The sequence below is a fragment of the Gopherus evgoodei genome, chromosome 7 (assembly GCF_007399415.2).
Source record: "Gopherus evgoodei ecotype Sinaloan lineage chromosome 7, rGopEvg1_v1.p, whole genome shotgun sequence".
NCBI lineage: Eukaryota > Metazoa > Chordata > Testudines > Testudinidae > Gopherus > Gopherus evgoodei.
In genome coordinates this window covers 69822508-69848349 of record NC_044328.1, presented here as the reverse complement: position 1 = coordinate 69848349, position 25842 = coordinate 69822508, and the positions used below count along the sequence as shown (strand labels likewise).

Below are 25842 nucleotides of genomic sequence, written 5' to 3'. Positions count from 1 at the left end.
AAACCCTGTAATGGACACAGAAATACCAGTGAAGAGAGAAAGGCCTTAAGGAAAGCAGGGAAGGGATGAAACACAGAACATGCTTTTGCAGATTTAGACCCCCTCTCTTTTCCACCCCACCCTTTTCTTTCTTGTTTCTCCCTCTTTCTCTGGGTCTGCCTGTCTAACACTTGCCTCCTCTGTCCTTTCCCACCAGTCTGACCAACTGCTTAATGCAAGAGAGTCTTCTCACCTCTTCCCTCAACTGATATTTCTTACTGAGCCCCAGCATGTTCAGTGCTCTACAATCAGAGAAGGAGACACTTGCCACTCCAAGGACCTCTATTTCTGACATCAGCACTACCTCTGCCGTTGGGAACAGCCTCCCTGTCTGCTGATGCCATCTCTTATTAGTCTAGTCTGAAACATCTGTTCTTAATTTCTCTCACTCTGATTGCAGTCTGAAAGCCAAACTTCTCATGCGCAGGTGGCTAAGGTGTACGCACCCAACATTCATATTTAGGTCCAATAAGTGGCTTGATTTTCAGAGGTGCTGCACACCCAATAGCTCTCACTGCTCCCACGCTCCAGAGGAAGGCATTTGAAGCAGATCAGCTGATCCAAACTCCCTTGGATGTTTGAGGAATTGAATCCTGGTCCAAACTCCTCTCTCTAGTTTTCAAAAATCCCAGGCTGTATCTCGAGAAAGGGCTGAGCTACTCCATTTGCTTCCATGTCCAAATGCCCCCAGAGTTTATGGCTGTCTGCAGCTGGGGGCACTGATGGTCCAATGCTATATTTGGATTTGCCAGAAAGGCCCTTAGAGTGATGTCACAGTGTGATGCAATAGGGACTGTCTGTGTGGGGAGTGGGAGAGCAGGGGAGGACTTTTAGGGGATGGACGATGCCAGGGCCTGTAAACCTGAGCTAGGTAAGGGAGGGGAAAGGTCAAACCTTGCCCGGGAAGGGGAACAAAGGAAGGGAGTGGCAGGAGGGAAGCAGTTTGAGTTTGGGTTTGGGGCTGTGTGGGTGGAATTCAGGGTATCCTAGCTAGGATCCAAGCACCCTGAAAGCGCAGAAGGACTCGATGGAGGGGTCCTGACTGTGCCTGCAAGCTCTGCTGTAACCTGTGTTCCTGTTGTCCAATAAACCTTCTGTTTTACTGGCTGGCTGAGAGTCACTGTGGGTCCCAGGAAGAAGGGTGCAGGGCCGGACTCCCCCACACTCCGTGACACACAGCCATCCACCATCTCCCTGTGGTGCACAGCTTGGCCTCCCATTACCCTGAAGAGGAAAGTCTCTCCCCTTATTATGGGCCGGGAGAGGAAGCAGCACTTCCCTTTGAAGTCCTGCTATGGGACACCAGAGGGAGCTGGCTAAAAAGTTCCCAGTTCAGGTTCTTAGGAATCTATATGAAGTGAAGAGGGGAATGGGTGGCCAGAGGGGCTGGCAGACAAGAAAGGGAGTGAGGGGCAGATGGGCCACATGGATGTCCTGTCCCCAATGAGCCCACCTGCAGTCATCATTTATATTCATGCACACAGTTATCGGCTTTCAACATTTTAACAATAGACAACCGAGAGACAATGGAGCATGTATAATATACAATGCTGGTAATCAAAATCAATCCAATTAGATTCTCCATCTGCTTCCAAGTTTGTGTTATTCAAGTAACACAATTCTGGTATTTGATGGGGATGAGAGAAACCAGAATTTTGATTAAAGGAATAAAACCTGCCATGTGACCTTTGCATTCTTTCTTGGGTAGCTGGGAAGACAGTAAATTAATTTTTTCATTTATGTTATTGCATAATTTTTTCTCTAGCTTTGCCTTTTTGGAATAATGTCTTTTGTACAGTTGCTTTCTTTGGAGAAATTACTGTAATAAACCAAGGAGCCAGCTGGTATTAAATGTAAATGAATTAGCTTTTACTCTTTTCTTCGAGTGTATAATGTTGAAATTACCGACATAAATACCGAAGCAGCAATTCTTGAGATGGAAAATATTGTCGGCTGGGTAAAATAAGCTCGAATTCATCAAGCCTCATGATGCAATGAATTGGGACTCACTTTGATACAGCCCATGTCATTTAAAATTACCTGCTGCTCTGAATGGATGGATCAGCCTGTCGCTATAGAGGGGGCAGGGGCGGCTCCAGGCCCCAGCACACCAAGCGCATGCTTGGGGTGGCAAGCCGCGGGGGCACTCTGCAGGCGCCGCAAGGCGGTAGGCAGGCTGGTCCCGCAGCTTTCAGAGAAAACTCCCGCAGGCATGCCTGCTTGGGGCGGCAAAATGCCTACAGCTGCCCCTCTGAGGGGGCTTGTGACAGCGTACCCCATAAGGCTTTATGGGGTAGGGGTGCTTTATAAATGTATGTATGATATAACTGGAATAGAGTTTTGCTACATATGCCATGTAACATAGCTATGTAAAGGTTAATGTTCATCCTAGCTGTGTGCGGGCACCGTTTGTGTGTTCAAAGTTATGAACATTGGGCTGTATAATTGCTTGATTTTAAGTAGCCTTACTTGGAACAATTTGATCACTTCTTGGGAAAGGAATGTGCTCAGTCAATAAGCATTTAACAGACAAAAGAGCTTGGAAGACTCCAATCCACATAAGCAAGTCTACCTGAGGACATTCAAGGTAGCATGTGGGTAATGACTGCTGCCGGCAATTCCCAGTTCATGCATGGGCATGTGACTTGCCATGTGATTCCAAATCTCCATTTTGTGACTGGATTCTACACAGGGTGAGGAGGGGGTCTCCACCCACAGACTGAGTCTATTTAAACCCCTGGGAGACCCCCTCCATTTTGTCTTCAGCGGGCTAAAGAAGGTTCCTGAGTAACCAGATCACACATCCCTTCAAAGCCTTGTAATGCCTTTTCCTCCGCACTCATTTATCTACCAAATCTCTCATTTCATTGGCATAAAATCAAACAATTATATAGTCAATGTTCATACTTTGAACACACAATGGTGCCTGCATGCAGCTAGGATGAAAATAACCTTTACATAGATTTATGTACATGGGCATATGTAGCAAAACTCTATTCCATTATATTATACATACATTTATAAGCACCCCCACCCCATAAAGCGTTATTGGGGTACACTGTCACACCTCCCCCTGAAGTTACTGCCAGAGATTGGACACTGTCCATGGTGGAGGCAGTACCTGTAAAATTCCTGTTCGTCTTTTGGTCACACTCCTTTCCAGTACCTTGAACCATGTGATGTCATTCCTAGGGGTTCTAGCCTGTTTGGGGTTCCTGGTCCCCCGGATGCTGGGAAAACAGGTTGGGGGTATTGTATTGCTAACAGAATGCAGGCAGCAATAGCTGTTAAAGTGGAGGTGTCTTGGCATTTTAGCCACCAATGCCATGAGGTGGTGGCCTCAGTTTCCCCGTCTACACAGCAGCATGGGCCTGTTATGCTTTTGCCTTCTTTTACAGGTATGGGCTGAAAAGTAACATGCTAGTGGGGCTGTCTCGTCACATCTCTAAGGCATGTACACACAGCTTCTTCCACAAGTCTGGTGTAGGTCCACATCTTTTAAAGCGTTTTACCACCAGTATGAATTTCTTTTGTTTTATCCCATATGTGGAATTAGCACAAGACACAAGGATGTTAGCAGCAAATCTATGGGTGGACAGGCCTTCGTTCACTCAATTTGACTTGTTTTATGTCTATTGCATTTTCCCCAGTTCTCTTGGTCCCTCTGGTAGACACACTGGGTCGTGTTGGCCAAGAAGGGGTTTGTATTACAACCCTGCCTGTGCCAGCGCTGTGATGTCGGTCAAGGGCAGGACTGCCTCGGCAGCTTGCCCTGCGGAGGGTCCACTGGTCCCATGGCTTCGGATGAACCTCCCACATGGCACGGCCTGCTTAGGGGTGGCAAATGCCTAGAGCCACCCCTCTGAGGGGGGCAAAACCAGGCATCTCACTAAAACCTGGTAGGAATGGAGAGTCGGGTCCACTCCTAACAAAGTGGTGGGGGAGGCAGCCCCCTTATCAGAGTGGAGTTGTCTGGCCAACTCTTGTAGTGGCATCCATGGACTCTGGAGAGAGCTTTATTCAGCTCCCTTAATGAGGGGGATTAATGTCAATTGATAATGGTGACACTCAGGTCACTCAGGAAAGACCCACTCCAGAGTTTGATACTCCATTCCAATGAATTACATGTTACAATTCACTCTAGAGTTTATAAGGCTACAGTCCAGTGAACTAATAACCCACTCCAGAGTTTATGAGACTCCTCAAACTAAGGAAGAGACAATAACAAATTCTAAAAAACCCACCCAACCCTATGTTGCTGCCTCATTAAGGTTAACAATCACAAAAAGTTGGGAAATGCAGAAGTTAGTCTCACAGCAAAATTACCTTGTTACACTGCACATAATACCTAGCTCTTATGTAGCACTTTTCATTCATACATCTCAAAGTACTTTACAGCAGAGTATCATTATCCCCATTTTACAAATGGGGAAACTGAGACAAAGTGACTCGCCCAACGTCACCCAGAAGGCCAGTGGCAGAGCAAAGAACCCAAGTCTTCTGAGTTCCAGTCATCTATCCACTAGGCAACACTGCCTCATCTGTGTTGTATATTTAATGAAACACACTATTGCTGTTTGTTTGCAGAGAGTAAGAGGAATACTGTACCAGAAGAAGAGGAAGCGAAATAATATTACCCAGCCTGGTAAGGGTTCTGCTGGGACTTTCACTTTTGCAACGCCTGCCTTTTTGTTATTTAACTGTGCAGTCTTAATGCATTCATGTCAATTTCCTCAATTTAATTTCTCTGATCAAAGAATTTCCCTCCCGTACTTAATATAATTACAACAGATGAGTATGCCTGTTTTTTAAAAAAAATTGTTCAATTCTTTATGGTAAATTTGATGTGGCTCTGAAAAAATTTGCATTTGAAAGAGAAAAGAAGGATGGAGTTGAGTCATAAAGTCAACAGCTGGCACACAGTGCTTGAAATCGGAGTGCTAAGAGAGCTGGCCAAGCTACGGGAGGGACTTGGACCATCTACTACTGCTGGATGGCCCACCCATGGCTCCTGTGGCAGAACAGCTGTCAGGAGGCAGCTGATGAAGACTTTGGAGTACATGGGAGTAGCCCATCTGAAACACTGGAAAGGTGGCAGAGCTCACCAGAAAACTAAAGGCCCTCCTGGCCCCCGCAGCAAGTGGGGGGGCCACAGATAGGAATCACTGACCGCATGGACAAGAAGAAAACAGGAGCCGTAGTGAGGGTTTAAAACCTGGGAACCTAATGGGGATAGCTGAGCAGAGAACCCCAGGCAACACCCCATTGCTTCACAAAGGTGTCTGATGACTCTACCCAGAGGAAATCTGCCTTAAAGCAGACAACTAGGAACGAAAATAGGTCCCTGGTGCTTGCAGGTTTTTTAAGTTAGCTTCAGCTGAGATGTCACATCTAGACAGGAATGCAAGGAACCTATAGGCCTGAACCTTAAGTTATTACCGTAAGCAGTAAAGGACTATAAGCCGTAGCATATAGTCACTGCTGGGAAATTTACACCAAGTCACAAGATGCATAAGATATTTTGCTCATTCTGCAATATGCAGTTTGTTGAGAGATCTTGCATAAAACGCTGATATGATAACTGCAAGAAGTCAGTTGATACTAGTTTTGGGGTATTTTGGGGATAGGAACATCAGCAGGTGGCATAATTGCAAGATTGCAACAGTAACCAACATAATATGCTAATAAGTCTGGGATAATTACTATACCAAGCTGTAGGACAAGAACAGCCCAACATTAGAAGGGTGAGAACGTTTGTTATGGGCAAAGGATGCAGAACACGCTTGTCTTCAGACCCGGTAATAGGCCCAATCACAATCTAGGAAAACAAGACCTTGTCCACTAGACTCACATGGCATGACAGAGACAGGAGAGAACCCCTGTAAGCCACCACCTGTCTTCTATCTCTAGGTGAGTATGATATGACAAAGGATGTCAAATAAATATTGCACTACTGCTATATTCTTGTTTGAATTGGAACTTTTGTGTTTTTGCAAAACCTTTGTGTTAAAATATTGAAAACTCAGCATTTCTTTAAGGGTGAGTGATGCCATTATGCATGTTGGGGTTCCCAGTCAGTAATTCTAATTTTACTGGTGCTAGAACTATCAAACCTCAAAGGTCCAATCAGTTTGCTAATTAGGGATTTAAAATAATCAATATAGCCAATAAATGAGGCAAGACCCCTAGTCACAGAGAGCCTCCCTGTGAAGCTTCCTTCGCCTGGACTGGAGGGGGTTGATGAGGAAGTCTCACACCAATGTGGAACATGATATCAGGCTGATGGTCCTGAAGACTGACGTCCTCTATTTATCCAAATCTAGTGGAAAGAGGCCAATCTTCCCAGTGCTGCCCTGTCAAAAAGCCTCCTTGCTGAGCTAGAGGGACCATGATTAAAGGTGAGAAGACAGTTCGTTTCCATGGCCCATTCTTTCTTTTGGCCTCTTGTTTTGACTTGCCATCAAGGGAGCTAGTTAGATAAAACAAGATAAATACAGATGGGGTTACAACAACTCCCTTGGTTTCAGTTGAGTTTCACCTGCTTACCCAGGATTGGATTTTAAGCTAGCCAAAAATATCTTACACAAAAGGTTTTTCCATGAAAAAAGGGAAAAAATGGTTTTTGATGAAGATTTGTGGTTTTGTTGAAAACCCAAAGATTTTTTGTTTAAACTCAAATTTGTCTGAGCTTTTGGTTTATCATCAAAAACTTGAAATTTTTCACATGTAAATGAAATAATTTCCAGACAGGTCTACTGAATTTGGCCCAGTATTTTGGGCTGTCCTAGACAGAGAACCCATTCTCTTCTAGGATTTGCACATTATTTACAGTATGCCAGGTTTAGCCCAGGAGGAAATTATTTGGATGAAATTAAGATAATGAATATACTTGCTGCCAAGATCTTCACCTAAACTGCATAAGCACAGCTGGCAATTTAACTAGCTGAGCTTCCATTAGCCAGGGGACTGTCGGATCCAGCACTCCACATCATTAATGAGACTAAATGCCACAGCTACAACAACTGGCTTCTTCCTCTTGAACTCGCATTTGTCAGCAGGACGCAGATCAGGAATATGTCAATGAGCACTAAAATGTCATTAATGCAAACATGCTGGGAAAACACAATTCAACTCTCTATTGCAGAGATGAGTGTGCAGGAAAGGGCCTTTAAGGGGGGAAAATTATCAAGAAAGCATAGAACTGACTCTACAAACTTTTTCACACAGTTGAAAGGCCACGTGCTCATCAGCCATTGAGTGGGCAAATACAATATAATATAGACCCGTAGGAGTTCATCATCTAGTTATATTTAGTTTAGAGATGGGCACAAGCCTCAAAGTTTGGACCGAGATTCCACATTTCCCAAAGCTCAGGTGTGTTCTGGTCCAGGTAATCTCAGATTTTGGCCTGACGTTCTATTTTATTTTTGTTCGTTCTAACATAATATCTATGACTCTCACATTACATCAATTCTTGCCTGCCATAAGGCACATGGACTTCCAAAGCTGCTGGCAATGTATGGGGAAAAGGATAAGGAAATTACAGAGGGAAGCAAAGAGCAAGGGAAAGGAAGTATTAGCCAATGGGTGTTTCAGAATTGCTTTCCAGCCCCTCTCCGACTCAGCAAAGCATTTAACAATGCTTAACTCCCCACTGATTTCAATGGGACTTCAGCACATGCTTAAAAGTTTCAGAGTAAAGATCATTAGAGTTTCCTATTTTGGGACCTTAGTGCATTCCCCTTCCAGGATAAACAAAGAGCAGTGATCTGGCTGGAGGACGAGGCCATAGAAAATGGACAGATCACCGTGGAACCGGAATGGGTAAAGGGGGCATTAAACTGGAAAAGGCGTCCGCAACCCCATGCCTGCTGAACGTACTCTGAAGGTGAGAGGGTTGTCTACAGAGACATTTTGGTGGGGAATCAATGAGGGTCGCTTTTGCCCAGCCTGGCTTTTTCAGGCAGTTTGGAAATCAATACGGCCAAATCAGATCATTCCAGGCAAGTCCATATGACACTGACATTTCAGCATTAGCTGTTACCTGCTGATCATTTTAGAGAATGGGAATGGGGGAGAGGGAAGACTTGGATAACTAGAGCAAGGTGGGGTCAAACATTTCCATCAGCATTGATTTTTGAGGGAAATTGAGTGTGTCTATACAATGTTTTTTCATAAAAAGTGTCTTTTCTGCAGAAAATTTAGATTTTCATCGACAACCAAATGCCGAAAACTGGAATATTTCAGACAAAATGTGGATATAGTTTGCTGTGGCACATCATGGGAGTTTGTAGAGTGGTTTTTCCTCCTCCCCGTTCTCAACTATGGGGTTGGGCTTACAGCCAGGTTAAATCTCCCATAATGCACATAACCAGAGAGACTAGGTGCATCATGGGAGATGCAGTCTGACCAGGGAGCCTATCCTATAGGGGACAATGGGGCCTTGAGGCACTTGAACCACATCTCCAAATCAAGATGTTTTGTTTTCATTTTTTCACTGAAAATTCCAACATTTCAGTGAAACTTTTTGATTAAAATGAGTTTCCTCGCATGGTCTTAAACATTTTCTGTGGCAAAAAGACCATTTTTCAACCAGCTCCACTGCAGAGGGAAGAACAGTGGAGAGAAACAAGACAAGGAGGAGAAGGAAAGACAGAGAAAGGGAGGGTGGAAAAGGAAAAGAAATACAGGGTGGTGAAAAACATGGCAACAGAGTGATGTTGAACAGGACTATGAGGTAATGAATAACTAGAAGGGGCCACTATTAATGACAGACCATATTTTACCCTTGATCTTTGTCCCAAACTTCCAACTGATATCAGCGGGAGATCGGCAGTGGATCAGGGTGACAAGTCTTCAGGTTCATCCCCCAGCCCATAAAAGGTACAAGACACACAGCTTGAAATCTAAATTCAGATTTTGGACACCCTTGAATGTAGGTAGAGGTTGGATCAAGAGCTGCAGTTGTCATTCCGGCCTCTCTCTCTGGAAAGTACTTTTAGGTCATGGGTGCCATGGTGAAGGGATAGATTGTCACAGCAGCCTCCAGCATGGTTTTCCCTACCTGCATATTGTCCGACTGCACTGGGTGGAGTTGCTCCTCCTCACAACTGCTCCCATCAGGTGATAAGAGACTTCTCTGTGGATAATAGAGTCTAGCTCGCTACCGTCAGTCTTTCTGGCATTTCGTAAAACACCCTGTAAATAAACTAATAGAAAGTAGGAATGATATGAAGACTCTGTATAAGCAGGCAGGGCATATTGATTCCATCAGCAGCTCTCACTGGTAGTGAAACATTACTGAATTTAAACAGATTGATGTGACTTCTCCACCAGTCAATCTGGCTGCATTAGCAACCTTGCTCAGGAGCTAAATTAACAATTGTTTAAATCAGTTCAATATCACAGGGTCCAACTTCTGTATACCAAAGCAGACTAAACTCCAGCAGGTCCAGAAACAAAAACACACCAAATCCTAACTAAACGTACCTTCCTGAGCGTTCTGTGAGGGTAGGCGGTTAGCCATAGAACCCTGCTGGGTCAGGGGTTCAAATCCAACCTATGTCAATACTAGCTGGAGTTACCACTGTTTCACAGCTGTTTAGTGTGCCTCTATGAAATGAGTTCTGAGGACAAATCTACACATCACAGAAGCCCCCTGTCATAAACACATAAGTAAGGGTTAATATAACAGGAGTACTTCATGTCTCTTTTGCCTGTAAAGGGTTAACAAGTCCAGTGAGCCTGGCTGTCACCTGACCAGAGGACCAATCAGGGGACAGGATACTTTCAAATCTGGAAGGAGGGAAGTTTTTGTTTGTGCTGTTAGTTTTTGGTTGTTGTTCATTCTGGGGGCTCAGGGGAACCAGATGTGCAACCAGGTTTCTCTCCAGTCTCTCCAATACAGGCTCTTATAAGTTCAGACTAGTGAATACTAGATAAAGCGAGTTAGGCTTATGGTTGTTTTCTTTATTTGCAAATGTGTATTTGGTTGGAAGAAGTTCAAATGTGTATTTGGCTGGAAGGAGTTCAAATTTATATTTTGCTGAAAGGATTTTAATTTGTACTTGAATACTTAGCTGGGAGGGTATTCCCAGGGTCTATAGCTGAAAGACCATGTACCTATTCCATTTTAAATTACAAAGATAATTTTTACTGTTTTTCTCTCTTTAATTAAAAGTTTCTTGTTTAAGAACCTGATTGTTTTTTATTCTGGTGAGACCCCAGGGGACGGGGTCTGGATCCACCAGGGAATTGGTGGAGAGAAAGGAGGGAAGAGGGAGAGAGAGGCTAATTTCTCTCTGTGTTAGGATTACTGTCTCTCTCAGGGAGAATCTGGGAGGGGAAGAGAGAAGGAGAGGAGAAGGTGAATTTTCCTCTCTGTTTTACGATTTATGGAGTTTGAATCACAGTAATCTTCCAGGGTGACCCAGGGAGGGGGAAGCCTGGGAGAGGCAATGGTGAGGGAAAGGGTTTACTTTCCTTGTGTTAAGATCCAGAGGGACTGGGTCTTGGAGTCCCTGGGGCAAGGTTTTGGGGGGACCAGAGTGCACCAGGAACTGGAATTCCTGGTTGGTGGCAGCACTACAAGTAGTAAGCTGGTAATTGAGCTAGAGGAATTCATTGCTGGTACCCCATCTTTTGGACGCTAAGGTTCAGAGTGGGGAATTATACCATGACACCCCCATTTGGATTGTGTCAGAGAGGCCAAATCAGTAAAAGCTTTCTTATCTTCCATATTGGGGGAATGGAGTTCAGAGTGAAAGACAGGATGCAGGGTGCAGGATTGGGAGGGAGTTTGGATGCAGGAGGGAGCTATGGGCTGGAGCAGGGGTTGGGGTGTAGGAGGAAGGTCAGAGTACCCCTGCAGCTCTCATTTGCCACAGTTCCCAGCCAATGGGAGCTGTGGAGCTGGCACTCGGGAGGGAGAAGTGCACGGAGCACCCATGGCCGCACCTTGGCCTAGGAGGCAGAGGGAAATGCCAGATGCTTCTGGGAGCCATGTACAGCCTTACCCAGGCTGTACCGCCAACCGGACTTTTAATGTCCCAGTCAGCAGTGCCGACCAGAGCTGCCAGGATCCCTTTTCGACCAGGGCATTCTGGTTGAAAACTGGACACCTGGCAACCCTATCTACATCAGGGAATGTTACAAAACATTTCCCACTAGTGCAACTGCTGGTTCAGCTGTACCAGCATGGGCCACAATATAGACAAGTCTCCTGTGGCCAGACATTTTACTTTGTTAGCCTCCTCTTAGTGCTGGTAGGATTTTTTTGCAATACTCCTCATGCTCATAGAGTCAAACTGCAAGAGACACTGCTGGGTGAAGGCCTGGAACACAGCCACTTTCTGTAGCCGTATGAGCGTGAAGCTTTCATGTGTAGATTCTAAGGCCAGAAGGGGATCACTGGATTATCTAGTCTGATCTCCAGCATTACACAGGCCAGAGACTTCCATTGCTGCTGCTTTGGCTGTTTGATATATTTCTGTGCTCAGAGGAACACTTATTGTGAAAGCAATGCAGCCTAGGGGAAAATATCCTGTACCTGTAACTAACTCATTTCTCTCCCAACCAGGAAACAACTCACTCCTAGAGTCCAAACTTCTTCCGGTGGCTTGGAAGCAGTGACACCGTTACAGAGACAAATCTGGTCACCACCTCCTGTTCTGCTCTGACCCAGGAAAGATGGACAGCCATTTGTGGGAATCTCAGGCAATCAGCTGGAGTGTCTTTTGGGAAGAAGTAAGGAAAGTGGGTCGAGTCCTATGTTTCTCACTAACTTTTTTTTTTTGGAAGGGCGCAGTGTTTTGCATGACAGTACAAATTTGTGGGTGGCCATATTTTAACCTGAGACAGCAGCAACCAGGGATCTCCAGAGCCAATCACATCGTTTAAGCTGGTAGCAGCTCAAAGAGCCCAAGGCTCTTTAACTCGGGTGTACAAAATTCACATCCTCTGCTAATGAAGCCCAGCAGGCAACCCGTAAGACACGCTGCCCAGTGGATTACAAGAGCTTCAACACTAGGAGCAGTATGCCATTGATAGAGTGTCCAATCTAATCAATCAGTAAATTGCATGGATGCGTTCTGGTTATTTTTAGAGGGTTCCCTGCTGTTTGCGGATGCAGAGACAAGAAGAGAAGATTCCCAGAAGCGGCTGGCTGTCCCCACAGTGGTTTGTGGCAGGATAAATCTCCACCATGCTCTACATAATATATGATTTTGCCTACTTTGAAACTGCTGCCACGCCGCTGCTAAGTGCCGTGCGGTCTGTTAGGGCCAGTGGGACTGCCTTGTATAGATGCTCCTGCCAACACAGGTGCTGGAAAATGGAAGTATGCAAACACTCTTCAGGTCTCAGAGCACAAGGAGCCAGGCAGAGAAGTGTGTCAGCTCCTTAGGGGCTGGGCTGAAATGTCTGATTATTACCAGGTGTCATCCAGCAGTTTACAAATCCCCATTATCTCAGTGAGATAGCTCCAGAGGAATCTAGAACTCCATCCTACACAAGTCAATAAACATTTTGCAAATACTTGACAATGTGCTTTGATCATTGCTTATTATACTCATTATAATGGCCCTACTGTTTCCTCTGTGCTCCTGTCTGCTCATTGCTATATCCACCTGTTGTGTCTCATTCAGATTGCAAACCCTTTTGGGCAGGCACCATTTTGTTACGTGTGCGTACAGTCACCTACCACAATGGGCTTGATCCCCAAATGGGCTTTCAGGCAATACTGCAATATAAATAATTGTGATGGAAAGTGCAGAGCTAGGTTATCTGTCCAAAAACCATACACACCTGGGGATGGAATCTAGGGAGAAGACAGAACTCCATCAAAATCCAACCTGAAAGTTGTTTGTTTTTGAAAAAGGAATGAGAATCAGTTAAAAAAACATCCAAGGGATCAGAATAAAAAACACCCCACACCCACAAAGCCATAAGCACACTGTGAATGAGGTTCACTTAAGCTAGAAGACACACTGAAAGCATCTGTAAGATACAAAATGAGGAAGCAAAGGATAATCAGAGCCAAAAACAATTCCAAGGAAGAGAATGGAAACACACAAGAAAAATCAAACTGAAAGCCATCTCCGCCCATGTACAATAGACAGAGCCAGAATCCTGGCACATTTTGGGTGCTCGAGATCCTTAAATCATTTTCAGTATAAAATGTTCAATACAAAAAGAGAACAAATTAGCTAGACACCTACTCCTGCTCCCCTTGAATCAAATGGAGTTGTGCTACTGGCTGCCAGAGGCACAGCTTCTTTAAAATACACATCCACTCACCCCTTTCTCTGGATCATCAAGAAACCTTTCAGGTGAAAATCCCTTTTAACACAAGAAAGCACCTGCTACCTGAATAGCAATGTTCAAGAAGGGCAGTACCTGTAAAAGTTAACTCTGTGACTTAGACTGGGGAGTTTGTTTGTTCGATTTAAAAATCAAAACTTTGCCATTCTTCTGGAAAGACCTGTCTATAATTCTTACAACGGCCCTTGGATCAGCCTCAATACAGTGCCCAACTACTCTAGCACATGTCTTCTAAGGAAACAATGCATGCTGGGAAAGACTAGTTCCGGGGAGTGTTCTGTCATGTCCAGGAAATCTGTTGCCAAAGCTGGCTGGATTTACTAAAATCTGTTGTTTTATGTTTCCATATACAAGAAGCAAAGAGATGCTTCAGCCTGAATGAATTCCTGTAGATCAAGAGGGCAACCAACCAAGAGTTAAATCTCCATGAGAGAGCACGGCGGTGTGTGTGTGTGTGTGTGTGTGCGCTCTGTGACTTGCAGTTTCTGAACTGAACATACAAAGGCTGTTGTCTCCAGTAGACAAAACTCTTAGAAAATGTCAACATTTCTGTACACAGACAAACCCATAACAGTTTCAAACCATATGCTTTACCTAATTATTAGTGCATCAGTTAGAGATGGCCCAGAAACTATAAGAACTACTCTGCTCTCCCCCTGAAACTGCACATATCTAGAATCAAACTAAATGTTGGGCTAATTACTCTTCCCTGCCACCCACTGGTTTTTTCCTTCACATGCATCAGAAATGATGAAATCCTATGGCTGAGATTTTCAAGACCCACCACTTAAGGGATTTGGATGCAGAATCTCTGTTAACATTAATGTGAATTAGGTATCCAAATCCCCTAGGCACATTTAAAATGGTCTCGGAGCTGGTTGCAGGAGGTATTCTCTTGAGGAGCACAGTTCTCCTGAGTTTTTCCTGCCAAGGTTTACCAGACTCAGGACAGCGGGGTAGTTTGGAAGAGCATGCAAACGTATGCGTGTGTGTGTGTGTGTGTGTGTGTATAAGAACCAAACTTTCTGAAACTGACTCCTCACATTTAACTCTGGGCTCTTGGTTCTAGCACGTATAGCTTCCCACAGGCTCAATAATGGCTCTCAAAGTGTGGGTGTGAGGTGGTGAGCAAGGAGTCCCTTTGTTGGACCTCTGCTCTACACACATATTCCTTCTCTACTGCTAACACCAGAGCCCTGTGTTTCTCATACTGTCATTCCTCTAAGAGGAGCATATTTACAGAATTCTCTGTGGAGAGCTGGAGTCATAAGATTTCCTTTAAGCAAACAATGCAGAATCCATAAACTAAGTTATAAATGGCATCGTCCAAGGTTCATTATCCCTTGTAGTATTATGGCAGCCTCTGACAAACCTTAGTAGGCTTCGGTAGATAAGCAATCAACACCTGAGCCTCCATGGGAGGTCAGATAAATAACCTGCAGGAAAGATCAAATGGGATGGTGGAAAGTTCTGTTAAGCTAAGCTTCCCCTGTCTCCCCCCAGTATTTGCAGATCATGCTGAATACTGACATTAGCAGAAACGCAGATTTTTAAAAAACAGCAAGCGTAACCTAAGAGCTGGAGATAATTAGGGATTAAAAAAAATTGACCTAGCACCATGAGGCCTTCAACAAGGAAGGTCTCCCAAGAACACAGCTGACCTGCAAACAGAGAACTAAGTTTTCATGGATCATTTCCCACCCATGCCCCTTTAAAGTCCCAATCCACAATTGTCCACAGGGCTCTGAGAATTCACACACTTCCAGTGATAAAATTCAGCAGATGCAGTTCCTATGATGTAAAATGGTAAAGAAATATCCAATCAGGCACTCTGACTTGACTTACTTTTTCATAGGACATGGGGTCCTTCCAATGACTAGGCAATGCATTCAATATTGAAAGGAAACAGCTTTACAATTAACTTTCAGTTAATTTTGTCAATACAGCTGTGGAGCTCACTGCCACAAGTTACAATTGAAGAAAAAGATTTGGGGGTCACGGTAGATAATCAGCTGAAGATGAGCTCCCAGTGTGATGCTGTGGCTAGCAAGGCTAATATGATCCTGGGATGCATCAACAGAGGAATGAATCTCAAGTAGGAGTAGAAAGGTAGTTTTATCTCTCTATTTGACATGGTGCAACCATGTTGGAACACTGTGTCCAGTTCTGGTGCCCACAATTCAAGAAGGATGTTGATAAATTGGAGGGAGGTCAGCAAAGAGCCATGAGCATGATTAAAGGATTAAAAAAACCACTTCATAGTGATAGACTTGAAAACCTCAGTCTATTTAGCTTAACAAAGAGAATATGAAGAGAGATAGAATGTAATCAAGTTAAGTATATGGGGAACACATTTAATGAAGGGCTTGTCAACCTAGCAGAGAAAGGTCTAACATGATTCAATGGCTGGAATATGAAGCTAGACAAATTCAGACTGAAAATAAAGCATGCATGTTTGATAATGAGGGTAATTAAACACTGGAACAATTTACCAAGGATTATGGTGGATTCTCCATCACTGACAAATTTTTAAATCAAGACTGAATCCGTTTCTAAAAGATCTGCTCAAGAAATTTTTGGGGGGCACGTTCTGCGGCCTGTGCAATACAGTTCAGACTAGATGATCACAGTGGTCGCTTCTGGCCTTGGAATCCATGAATAAGCCATGAGCATAGCCAGATTTAAAAAAAAAAGTTAGCTGGGTAATTCTCAGAGCTAGCATAGAGGCCACCAAAAGCGTTCTGCACTTGTTTGATGTTCTGTCCTGCACCATATCTGACATGTTACAAGGTAAGATGTCTGTGAAGGACAGATGTCTGTTGATGCCATCCAGCCAAAGCGTTAGGTCTTCCAAGGAGGTCATGTCCATCCACCTTTCACTAGAGGAAAGCTGAAGAGGATTCTTGCAGGGCAGTTGGTAGCCATTCAGAGTGAAAGACCATACTACCTTAGAAAGCTTTGGGCGACCGTTTGAGAGAGCAGGACCTATTAGTTAGAAGAGAGGTCTCTTCATTCAACTTGAATTCAACCCATTTGATGTTTCTGATCATTCGCAGATGCTTCATCTGGATGATGTCCAACTTCTTGTCAGTTTTGAGGGCCATGTTGAAGACCCATAGGTCAGGATACTGATAACTGAAGCATTATATATGCTCAGCTTCATCTCTCTGCTTATCAGGATGCTTGAGGAAATGCCCGAATACTGACAATGCTTTCGCAGTGTGAAGTTCAAGTTCTTTCCTGATGCAGCCCATATTATACATTTATAGGAACAACAAGAATATGAACCAGTGAAAATAAAATTGTACAGAGGCAATAAAGCCTCATGCTTCATTAGCCAGCCACTTGCTGATGGGGGCTAGGAAGAAATTGCCCCTGAGGGCAGGTTACTCAGAAATCTTTCCATCTGGGGATTTTTACACTTGCCTCTCAAGCAGCTGGCATTGGCTATTTTTAGAGTCTGGATGAAATGAATTATTGGTCTGGATCCTGCCTGGCAGTCCTGAGGTGGATTAAGGCAGGTTTTGCAGCACTGGGCCCCAAGCACAGCACTGTGGATCCACAGGTTGGTGCTACCACCAGAGACAGCTCCAGCCTGCCATGGGGACTGCAGCACAGCATGAAGCCTGAAGCATGCTAAGGGGAGAGGAGAGCAGGTTAATGGCAACATTCCCCAGCAGACTCTGGCTCTGCCCACACCCAGCCAGCCAACAGCAGCAATATTATGAGTCTGGGTGCTGTGTGCAGACTGCAAGAAAAGAGAGAACAGCTGCATGCTCCCTTGCCCAGTCCCCTGGAGCCTGCCACACATTTGTTTTGGCTAATAAGGGCCAGAGTAGGATGGGCCCCAGCCTGGGATAATGGATAATTCAGCCAGCCCAGCCCGCAGAGTATCGTGCCACTGGAGCTGCCTGCACGCTGCAACCCACCGTAATGCAGCAAGCTAAAGGCCAAACTGTGCACGCTGCTGTATTATAATTACTTATACTGCAGTAGTCATGGACTGATCGTGCTACCTCCATGCAAGCCCACACATGGTCTAATTAATGCCGGCGTGTCAGTGGGTGAACGGTAATGGACATCACAGCCTACTGAAAACAGGAGTATTTGTTCAGCAGTGACAGAGGGCTCTACACTGTACAAAATCCAAGAGAGCATCTACCCAGCAATGTAAGCTGTTGTGAACACATCATAGTGCTGCTCTGCTCTCTGTGAAACTCTCGGACAATAGCAGGAGGCTCAGTCCACAAGCTGTATGAGAAGGGCACCTGACAGATGACCAAGCTGGTCCCTCCCACGATGTTCAGGCTGTGGCCAAGTTGCAAACCTAATTCAATACATTGAAGATGGTTTTGAAACCTGTAAAAATTACAAGGTGTAGCAAGGTGGTCATCCGCTCCAGCCCTGAAGGGGTTAAAACAGCTCTGGGAAAGGGCTGCCCCAGGGATCCAGATAGGGTGACCAGACAGCAAGTGTGAAAAAATCAGGATGGGGTTGGGGGGAGAGCAATAGGAGCCTATATAAGAAAAAGACCCCAAAATCGGGACATCTGGTCACCCTAGAGCCAGAATACGAGGCTGATTGGGGAAACAGCCATAGCTGGGGCCACGCCTCAATCAGACTACAGCTGGCCCTATAAAAGGCTGTGAGCTAGCAGCTCAGGCAGTCTCTCTCTAGTTGTGGAGAGAGATGGGCCTGGCTGCTTGGGAGCTCAGCAGGGTACCTAGAGTGGAGCAGGACTGGGGAAAGGCCAGAGAAGCTGGGGAGCTCCAGGCTGGAAAAACCTCAGGCTGTAGGCCTTGGTAAAGGCCGGGAAGAGTACTGGGGTTGCAGAGGTGCAGCCCAGTGTAGGCAAAAGCAGCAGGTCCAAACCCCCCATGCCAATGATGAGTGGTTGATAGACTGCAGTCTGCCCCAGTGAACGGGGGCTAGATGGTGACTGGCAGTAGCCACTGAGGCAAGGTTGGGATCAGGGCTGTCTCCAGGCCACAGCGCGCCAAGCGCGTGCTTGGGGCGGCACGCCGCGGGAGGCGCTCTGCCGGTTGCTGGGAGGGCGGCAGGCGGCTCCGGTGGACCTGCTGCAGGCGTGGCAGTGGACGGTCCGCTGGTCCCGCGGCTCCGGTGGACCTCCCGCAGACACACCTGTGGCAGCTCCACTGGAGCTGCAGGACTAGCTGACCGTCCGCAGAAATGCCTGCTGGAGGTCCACCGGAGCCGCGGGACCGGCGAGCAGCAGAGCGCCCCCCCTGGTGTGCCACCGTGCTTGGGGCGGCGAAATTGCTAGAGCCGGCTCTGGTTGGGATAGAGGGTAGGGGATTCCCCTGGGTGGGAAGATCAAGAGAGTGAGGGTACTGCCATGGGGCAGCATGCAAGGTAAAGGGGCATCGGAGTCTGAGAGGGACACACGTGGGACATCAGCCAACAGAGGGTACTATAGAGCTGGAGAACTAATTTCCAGGACAACCATCAGGAGGCACCATGCCAGTGAGTCATCGCCATGCTACAAAAGGGATGTGTTTGTTGATCTGTTGGCTGCTTATGACACTGGAAACCATCATGCACTTTTCCTGAAATTGGCAAGAATTTTGAGTAACAGTAAAATAATCCAGGTCATCTCCTCACTGCTCAAGAACTGACTTTTTTGGTTGAGGTGAATGGTCAGAGTAAGTGATGGTGAACTCAGCAGAATGGATTGCCTAAAAGCTCAGTGCTAGTACCTTTGCTATTTAATGTCTACACAAATGACCAACCAGAATTACTGTGAAGATTCATTTATGCAGATGATCTTTGTATTGCCATCCAGCTGGAAAGTTCTGAGGACCTTGAGCTCATCCTAACTAGCTTAGCACGTACTTGGAGAATACTATCGCACATGATCCCTGAATGCCAATCCCAGCAAAACACAAGTGTGTGCATTCCACCTGAAACATCAGGCCATCATGAGATGGTACAATCCTTGAGTATAACGACTGAACAATGACATACAAAGAGCATATCAAGAGGCTGGAAAAAAAAAAGTGAACTCCAGGTACTGTGTACTCCAGTAACTGGGCAATACAAAACCAGAAGCTGACCCCAAAGCACTTCAAGCAACCAGTGTTGTCTTGTGCTACTCGACTGCAGAGTACTGTGTCTCAGTATGGTCACATTCAAGCCATGCACACAAAATTGATTCTGAATTCACTCAGTCCTGTAGGATCATCACAGGGACCTTGAACCTGCCCTTCACACTGTTGCTATACTGCCTGGCAAGGATCGCATCACTATCAGCAATGCCACATGCTTTCAGCAGAAATGAGAGACAAAGAGTGACCGGGCAACAAAATAGTAGATGAAATTCAATGCTGATAAATGCGAAGTAAGGCACATTGGAAAACATAATGCCAACTATACATACAAAATGGTGAGGTCTAAATCAGCTGTTACCACTCAGGAAAGAGATCTTGGAGTCATTGTGGATAGTTCCTGAAAACATCTGCTCAGTGTTCAGCAGCAGTCAAAAAACAAAAAAACTCTAACAGAATGTTAGGAACTATTAGGAAAGGGCTAGATAATAAGAGAGAAAAATACCATGATGCATCTATATAAATCCATGATATGCTCCCACCTTGAATGCTGCATGCAGTTCTGGTCGCTCTAGCTCAAAAAAAGATATATTTGAATTGGAAAAGGTACAGCGAAGGGCAAAAAAATGTCTAAGGGTATGGAAGAACTTCCATATGAGGAGTAATTAAGAAGACTGACACTTTTCAGTCTGAAAAAGAAATGACTAAGAGAGGGATTATGATAGATGCCTATAAAATCATGAATGGCATGGAGAAAGTGAAGAAAGAAGTATTATTTACTCTTTCACATAACACCAGAACCAGTGAAATTAAAGGCAGCAGGTTTAAAACAAAAGGAACTACTTCTTCATACAATGCACAGTCAACCTATGGAACTCATTGCCAGGGGATGTTATGAAGGCCAAAACTATAATGAGGTTCGAAAAAGAATTAAATTAGTTCATGGAGGATAGGTCCATTAACAACTGTTAGCCAATATGGTCATGGATGCAACCCCATACTCTGTCCTGCTAGCCTCTGACTGGCAGAAGCTGGGAGCGGATAATGGGATGGATAATTCTGATTGCCTGATCTGTTAATTCCCTCTGAAGCACCTGGCATTGGCCACTGTCGGAAGACAGGTTACTGTGCTAGCTGGACCATTGGTCTGACCCAGTACAGTCATTATTATGCAGGTGTATGATCTAAGACACCCACTGCATTGACACATTCCACCACCGAGTCAGCTGAAGTCCAGAAAGAGCTTTGCCTCTGAAAATCCCTTACCCCCAACATACAACTGTGAAAAGCAAGAGTAACAAAATGGCAAGAAATGCCAGTGATTCTAGAGAACTTGGCTCCTTCAGAACAACTGTCCCCGGGCATGAACCTTAAACAAAACTACTGGTATATGCTAAATGAGTGAGAGCTGGAGTGGCAAAGACTGGGGACAATATGATCAGGAGGAAGATGAGAAATAATCCCAAATGTGAATGTGGACAGCCAAGGCAAACACCTCCTCACGCAGTACCCACTGTCAATATCCTGTACCCTCAAGGAACTATTTGAGATACCTGATAACACAAGGCCTTGGCTGCAGTGTTGGAGCAACAAGCTATGATGATGATCAAGAACCTTGTTCTCTGAATTGAATGCAAGTCTCATTTGACATTGTGAACTCTAGTACAGAACACTGCAGTGTCTCTCCTCAGCAATACAGACTACTTGCAAGCACATCACACCTGTCCTCTGCTCTCTCACTGGCTTCTCAAAGAACAGAGAGTCAAGTTCAAGGTCTCAGTCCATATCTTCAAAGCTTCTCATCAAGGGTGGACCTGTGCCAATGATTTAGAACAGTGTTCCCCAAACTTATCATGGTCGTGCCCCCCCTTTACTCCTGTCCCTACCCCCCACCCAGCAGTTCAGAAACATAATGGCTGACTTGTTCAATTATCTTCTGCCTTCTATTCAGTGACTTTAGTTTTATGGCATCTGGATAATATATAGAAAATGTGAAATATGCTGCGTGATACATCACAGCAGCCAAGGAAGCATTTAGCCAAAGTGCCATTATCGAGATAGGTACACTTGTCCAATAATTTATCAGAGAATTTAAACATGAAATTATGTCACAGTTGTAGGCTTCACACCAGCCTGTAATATAGAACTACACAGCCTTCTCTATCCATTCAGAATCAAACAAATGGAAGAGATCAATTAGCAGTAGTACATTAAACAAAATCGGTAAATGTAGTGGAGAGTCCAGCCTGACAATTGCTGGGACTGAAGGTCTGCATTCATTCACATCCAGAAGCTATTCCACCCTGCCCCATAACAACATGTCACAACACTCTTCTGGAAGGATCCCAGCTAGGGCTGAGAAGATAGCTTGGTCTCCATGTCAACTTTGCAGACTGCCCATTAGTCCTGAGTGCACAGGAGCTGGGCACCAAAGTCCCTGTTTTTGGTGCCTAAGCCCCTAAACACTGCAATGCATAAAACCCTGTAGGCAGCTAAACTCACTTAGTAGCTAAGTTTTTGCAGTAAAAGTTTTCCAGGTGTCTATATTTCTGCCTCTGGGCCTGCGCATTGCTGCCTCCCTCTAGGCAACCCAATTCCTATCTCCTGCCTAACCCCGAGAGCAATTCACAAGGATTTACTAGACACTCACTGTCGCACCACCTAACTCCTTTTGTGCATTCAGGCCTTAGTGCCTGCAGCAACTGTTGACTTTGATGTGGATACTTGTTCCCTGGAAACTGGGTTGAAAACCACTCAAATCTTTCAATAATGGTCACTGAATAATGTTGATAGTGAAATGGCTCTCTACAAAGCTTGTCATCAAGGGCGGACCTGCACCAATGATCTAGAATAGTGTTCCCCAAACTTTTCATGGCTGTGCTCCCCTTTACCCCTGTCCATACCCCCTACCCTGGGGAACCAGGGCCGGGAGCGGGGCCATGGCACCCGGGAGTGGGGTGGGGGGGAGGCACGAGGCTGAGGCCAGGAACGGAGCCACAGCTAGGGCCGAGAGTGGATCTGATGGCAGAGCGGGGCTGGATGGCACTCCCACCCCATCCCCTTTGGGAGCAGGGCCTGGACCAGCCCCTACATGTTCCTCCACACACACCCCAGGGGGGCATGTCCCACAGTTTGGGGACCTCTGACCTAGATGTGAGCGGAGCTGCATTTCCTGTGTCTCAGACTATGTCAGACTACACTTCCTGCCAGGAAGCATCAGTGTGACAGAGTGCACTCCCCTCACGTGAGCACTTCCTGTTGGCCAGCTATGAACCTGAACTCTTTGCTCTGCTGGCGCCCCCTGTTGGCTGTTGCCCTTATCAGACAGCTCTTCAGTGGCTCAGCCCTCTGGCCAAGTCACACACAGTCAACATGTGAACGAACAAACCCCCTCCAGGGTAACCAATTGTTTAAACTCCAAGCCCCTTCTTGGGTTTTTAAGGTAGTGTCTTATCCCCTCCTTGGGGCTTAAGCCACTTCCCTAGTGGCTGGTGGGGGGGACCCAGGCCTGCCTTCAACTCTGGGTCCCAACCCAGGAATCCTACAAATAGCACGCCCCTGCTGCTTCCTTTAACTCCATTGCTGCTGTTATACCCTGGGCCGCTTCCCACCTAGCCCCTTCCTCTTCACCCATCCTGCAGGGTTCTGTGTCTGCTCCCTGCTTAAGCAGAGTCTCTTCTAGGCCTCCTCGCCTGGAGAGTCTCATAGCCCTTCAGTCCTTCCTCACTCATCTGGTCCCAGCCAGCAATTGACCTACTCAGGCCCTACAGTGCCTTTAAAGGGAACCTGCTGCGCTCTGATAGGCTGCTTCCCTTTGTAGGCAGGCCTGGAGGCCCCACCTTCACTGGTCCTTTTCCCAGGGCAAGGTGTGGCAGGACCAGAAGGCCTGAAAGAGCCTGCTACACACTATCACAATCAGTAAAAGGTGCTTAGCCAGCAATGCACAGCAGTACAGATATTGTAACAACAAGAGAGATTTGAAAAGAAAACTATTCTGAGTACATATTGTCCACCACACAAATAGTCACCACAGTTTTCCATCAGGATGCAATTTTCAAGTTGAGCATATTCCCAATATGTCTTTTGGAAATCTGCACAGTGACTAATTATCTACTACTATGTATCCCTGGCAAGTCTAGCCCCAGAGCTGTTCAGCAAATATCAAATTAGAACTTCCTAAGCACTAGTTTGTAGTACGAGAGTATCTTGGAAAGCTGTCTCTGGCACACATCTGTTGTCCGACAAAGGAACTCAACTATCTGATCTTCACTTTCCTGATTAACTAAGTAGACCTGCTTCAGTTAGCTTTATTAAGTCATTCTCTCTCACTCCCCCAAATAACCACCAGCTGGTTCTCTTCTGCTTAAGTTCCTTAACATTCTTCTCTCATCATCCTCTCCCCTGATGTCCTTTCTTCCTTGCCTCTGGCCATCTCCCCTAACACATGCACACTCCCATGAGCCACCTCACGACTCCCTTTCACTCCCCCAACATTCCTTTTAGGAGAACTCCCCAATTAACTTGGATTGTTTGGCGAGGCTCCCTTCTCTGTTAATCACTAGCACTGCAAGCTTGCTTTATGCCTTTACTTTGTAGGAGCAATGGATGCTTGCAGAGAAGGAAAAACACATCATTTACTGACACACCACTTGGCTAGGACCGACACTACAGAAAGAAATCAGTCTGAGATGCTGATGCTCCTAAATCTTACTTGGGTGCCAGAACTGTCCTTAGCAGGACTTGGAACTTCTCTAGCACCTTTCACACCATGATCTCAAAGTGCTTTCCAAACAAATGAAGTCTCCCAATCCCTAGGACAGTGGTCTGCAAACTGCAATGTGCGCTCCTGTAGGGGGGCACAGAGGGATGTCCAGGGGGGCACAGTTAGGGCATGGGCCAGTGTGGCAGATCCCAGGCCAGCCCCCACAATGGGGCAGGAAGGGAGCGCCACCCATTCCCGCTTTGCTCTGTCAAACCTTAGTCCCAGATTTGGACCTTAGCGTCCAAAATATGGGGGTTAGCATGAAAACCTCCAAGCTTAGTTACCAGCTTGGACCTGGTACGGCTGCCACCACCCAAAAAATTAGAGTGTTTTGGGGCACTCTGGTCCCCCTGAAAAACCTTCCCTGGGGACCCCAAGACCCAAATCCCTTGAGTCTCACAACAAAGGGAAATAATCCTTTTTCCCTTCCCGCCTCCAGGTGCTCCTGGAGAGATACACAGACACAAGCTCTGTGAATCTAAACAGAGGGACTCCCCCTTCCCTGTTTTCCAGTCCTGGAGAACAGAATTACCGAGAGTTAATCTCTCTTTCCCCCCTCACCCAGAGGGTATGCAAAGTCAGGCGAATAAATCTAACACACACAGATCTCCCTCTGACTTCTTCCTCCCACCAATTCCCTGGTGAGTACAGACTCAATTTTCCTGAAGTTTCCCAGTAAAGAAAAACTCCAACAGGTCTCAAAAAGAAAGCTTTATATAAAAAAGAAAGAAAAATACATACAAATGGTCTCTCTGTATTAAGGTGACATACAGGGTCAATTGCTTAAAAGAATATTGAATAAACAGCCTTATTCAAAAAGAATACAAATCAAAGCACTCCAGAAACTATAGACATGTAAATACCAAAGAAAAGAAACCACATAACTCACTATTTGATCTCTTTGTCCTTACACTTGGAAACAGAAGATTAGAAAACAGAAATCACTTCTCAAAGCTGAGAGAAAAGCAGGCAGACAGACCAGAACAAAAAAAAACCTCACACACAAAAAACCCTCCCTCCAGAGCTGAAAAAATCCTGTTTCCTGATTGGTCCTCTGGTCAGGTGCTTCAGGTGAAAGAGACATTAACCCTTAGCTATCTGTTTATGACAGCCACCCATTCCCGCTTTGCTCCCAGTGCTGCTCTGACACTGCCCCCAGTCACAGTCCTGCTGCAGGCCTCAGCCCCTGGCCTTGGCTTCTGGCCTGTACTCTCAGCTCCCACTCCAGGCTCCAGCTGCGACATAACACACGAGCGACAAAAGTTATATCAACAGAAGCACAATGTCGGTGCGAGTCCTTCTGCCGCTGACATAGCTACCGCCACTTGTGGAGATGGTTTTATTATGTCGATGGGAGAGCTCTCTCCCGCCAGCTTAGAGAGGCTACATGAGCGATTTTACAGCACTGTAAGCTCACTAGCGTAGACGTGGCCTCAGTCATCCAGGATTGCAAAATACTGTAAAATGTTTCAGTGGAGTAGCCATGTTAGTCTGTATCAGCAAAAACAATGAAGAGTCTTTGTAGCACCTTAGAGACTAACAAATTTATTTGGGCATAGCCCACGAAAGCTTATGCTCAAATAAATTTGTTAATCTCTAAGATGCCACAAGGACTCCTCGTTGTTTTTACTCTAAAGTGTGTTATTGCTGTCTCTG

At 45.7% G+C, this 25842-nt stretch overlaps 1 protein-coding gene across 1 annotated transcript in view; it reads right to left on the bottom strand.

The window, feature by feature from the left end:
* The window catches only part of ARHGAP22 (Rho GTPase activating protein 22), a 256126-nt gene that overhangs the window by 195452 nt on the left and 34832 nt on the right, over positions 1 to 25842 (bottom strand). Inside the window, exon 4 of the mRNA XM_030571381.1 lies at positions 2308 to 2323. Within this exon, the coding sequence (XP_030427241.1) occupies positions 2308 to 2323 (16 nt within the window). The remainder of the gene's footprint in view (positions 1 to 2307; positions 2324 to 25842) is intronic.